Raw genomic sequence first — 2110 nt, forward strand, 5'->3', positions numbered from 1 at the left:
AATAACCATTTCTCCTGCAATTGAGTCCTCGCTTCATCTCCCCGCACGCACCGTGACACTGTTTGGTTACGAGTCCATAATCTGAGTCCAAAATACAAATCTCCTGTTGTCTCTCACATCAAAATCAACCCACATATTTGTTTAGAGCTGTTTTCTTTTGTAAACAGTCTTCTGCTCATCAAGGCTGCATTTATTTGATCAAAAATTAATTTTGTGAAATATTACTTCAATTTTAAATAACAGTTTTCTATTTTAGTATACTTTAAAATATAATTTATTCCTGTGATGTGCAGCTGTATTTTCAGCTTCATTATTCCAGTCTTCAGTGTCACATGATCTTCAGAAATCATTCTAATATGCTGATTTATTATCAGTGCTGGAAACAGTTGTGCTGCTTCATATTTTGGTGAACCTGTGATACTTTTTTTCAGGATCCTTTGATACATGTTTAAAGTTAAAAAGAACAGTGTTTATTCATTTATTATTTTTTAAAAGAAATTCATACTTTTATTCAGCAAAGTGATAGTAAAGACTTATATTGTTAGAAAAGATTGAATAAATGCTGTTCTTTTGAACTATTTATTCATCAAAGAATCAAAGAAAAAGTATCACAGGTTCCAAACAAATATTTAGCAGCACAACAGTTTCAACACTGATAATAAATCAGCATATTATACTGATTTCTGAAGATCATGTGACACTGAAGACTGGAGTAATGATGCTGAAAATTCAGCTGCGCATCACAGAAATACATTATATTTCAAAGTATATTAAAATAGAAAACTTGTATTTTAAATTGAAATAATATTTCACAAAATTACTATTCTTTCTGTATTTTTGATCATATAAATACAGCCTTGATGAGCAAAAGAGACTGCATTAAAAAACATTAAAAACTTACTGATTCCAACCTTTTGAAAGGCAGTGTAATCTTTTATTGTTCATATTAAGCTTTCATTGTTCAATATTCTTACTTCATGTCAACAACTGGATCCCCCAAATTAATTAACTCCGACCTAAAGAGATATGAAAACAAGTTGATGAAATTAAGTATACAGCTTGAGCAGCCACTGAGAAATCAGATATTCCTTTGGGCTTATGTATGTATTGTCTAGTGTGTGTGTAGGGTGTATATTACACACATAACAACACAGAAGATCCGCTGACAGAGCTGCTATCACAGACCTCATCGACTACAACAGAAAACCCCGGAATTTATCATGAAACATTGTGATGGTGACCCTCACTTCGTGGTTTACAAATCATCCGTCATGGGCACCCTACTCTTCATTCACAAACAGATGGCAGCCCTCACATCACGCAGGCAAATGATGGGCTATGGCAAAACCCGTAGATAAGCAATTACTATGGCAACAGTGGCAGCAGTACTAACCCCTCCTTGTTATCAGTGTGTGTGTGTGTGTGCAGTGCTTTACCTTTATGCTGCTCAAACACAGATGAAGAGTTGAACTCCATAGCAGATCGGATGCAGCCTTTAGAGAAATCCCTCTGGTGCCCACGACATGATGTCTCCTCTGCTCAGAGCGCTCGCGCGGGGAACGGAGAAAGAACGGGAGAGCGGCAGACGCGTGAGCATCAGTTCCTGGAGGAGGAGGCAGGTGGAGGGGCTGCTCTGTGTGATTGTGCGTGATGTGATGGGAAACACACTGAGCATGTGCAGAAGCTGCACTTCACAGCAGCCTGCTGACAGCAGAGTGTACGGTCTGTGTTCACATCACAACACTGTGTGTGTGTGTGTGTGTGTGTGTGTTCTCAACTCTAGCGGTTATTCCTTCAACCAGGGGGAACTTCAACACGTTCTTTCTTTCTTTCTTTTTTTTGTGTAAAACCTGTACTACAGAAATGACCTAATAAAATGGGAAAACACTAACCTAAATTATTCTTTATTCTTTTATTATACCTCCTAACTTTTACATTATTCTATTCTGTTCTGTTCTATTCTATTCAATTTTCTTTCATTATGTTCCATAATATTTTTACATTTTTCTGTTCTATTCTGTTTTGTTCTTGTCTATTCTGTTCTGTTCTATATTATTATATGTCCCATCCTCATTTTTATTCTATTATATTCTATTCTTCTATTCTATTC

The 2110-nt window shown here is 36.2% G+C and overlaps 1 protein-coding gene across 1 annotated transcript in view; it reads right to left on the bottom strand.

Annotated features, from left to right (window-relative positions):
- LOC107715848 (ankyrin repeat domain-containing protein 55) overlaps positions 1 to 1575 on the bottom strand; it is a 14034-nt gene extending 12459 nt beyond the window's left edge. The window contains exon 1 of the mRNA XM_016522061.1: positions 1437 to 1575. Coding sequence (XP_016377547.1) covers positions 1437 to 1476 — 40 coding nt within the window. The 5' untranslated portion in view covers positions 1477 to 1575. The remainder of the gene's footprint in view (positions 1 to 1436) is intronic.
- Between the last annotated feature and the right edge of the window lie 535 nt (positions 1576 to 2110).

The sequence above is a fragment of the Sinocyclocheilus rhinocerous genome, unplaced genomic scaffold (assembly GCF_001515625.1).
Source record: "Sinocyclocheilus rhinocerous isolate Xijiao unplaced genomic scaffold, SAMN03320098_v1.1 scaffold178, whole genome shotgun sequence".
NCBI classification, from domain to species: domain Eukaryota; kingdom Metazoa; phylum Chordata; class Actinopteri; order Cypriniformes; family Cyprinidae; genus Sinocyclocheilus; species Sinocyclocheilus rhinocerous.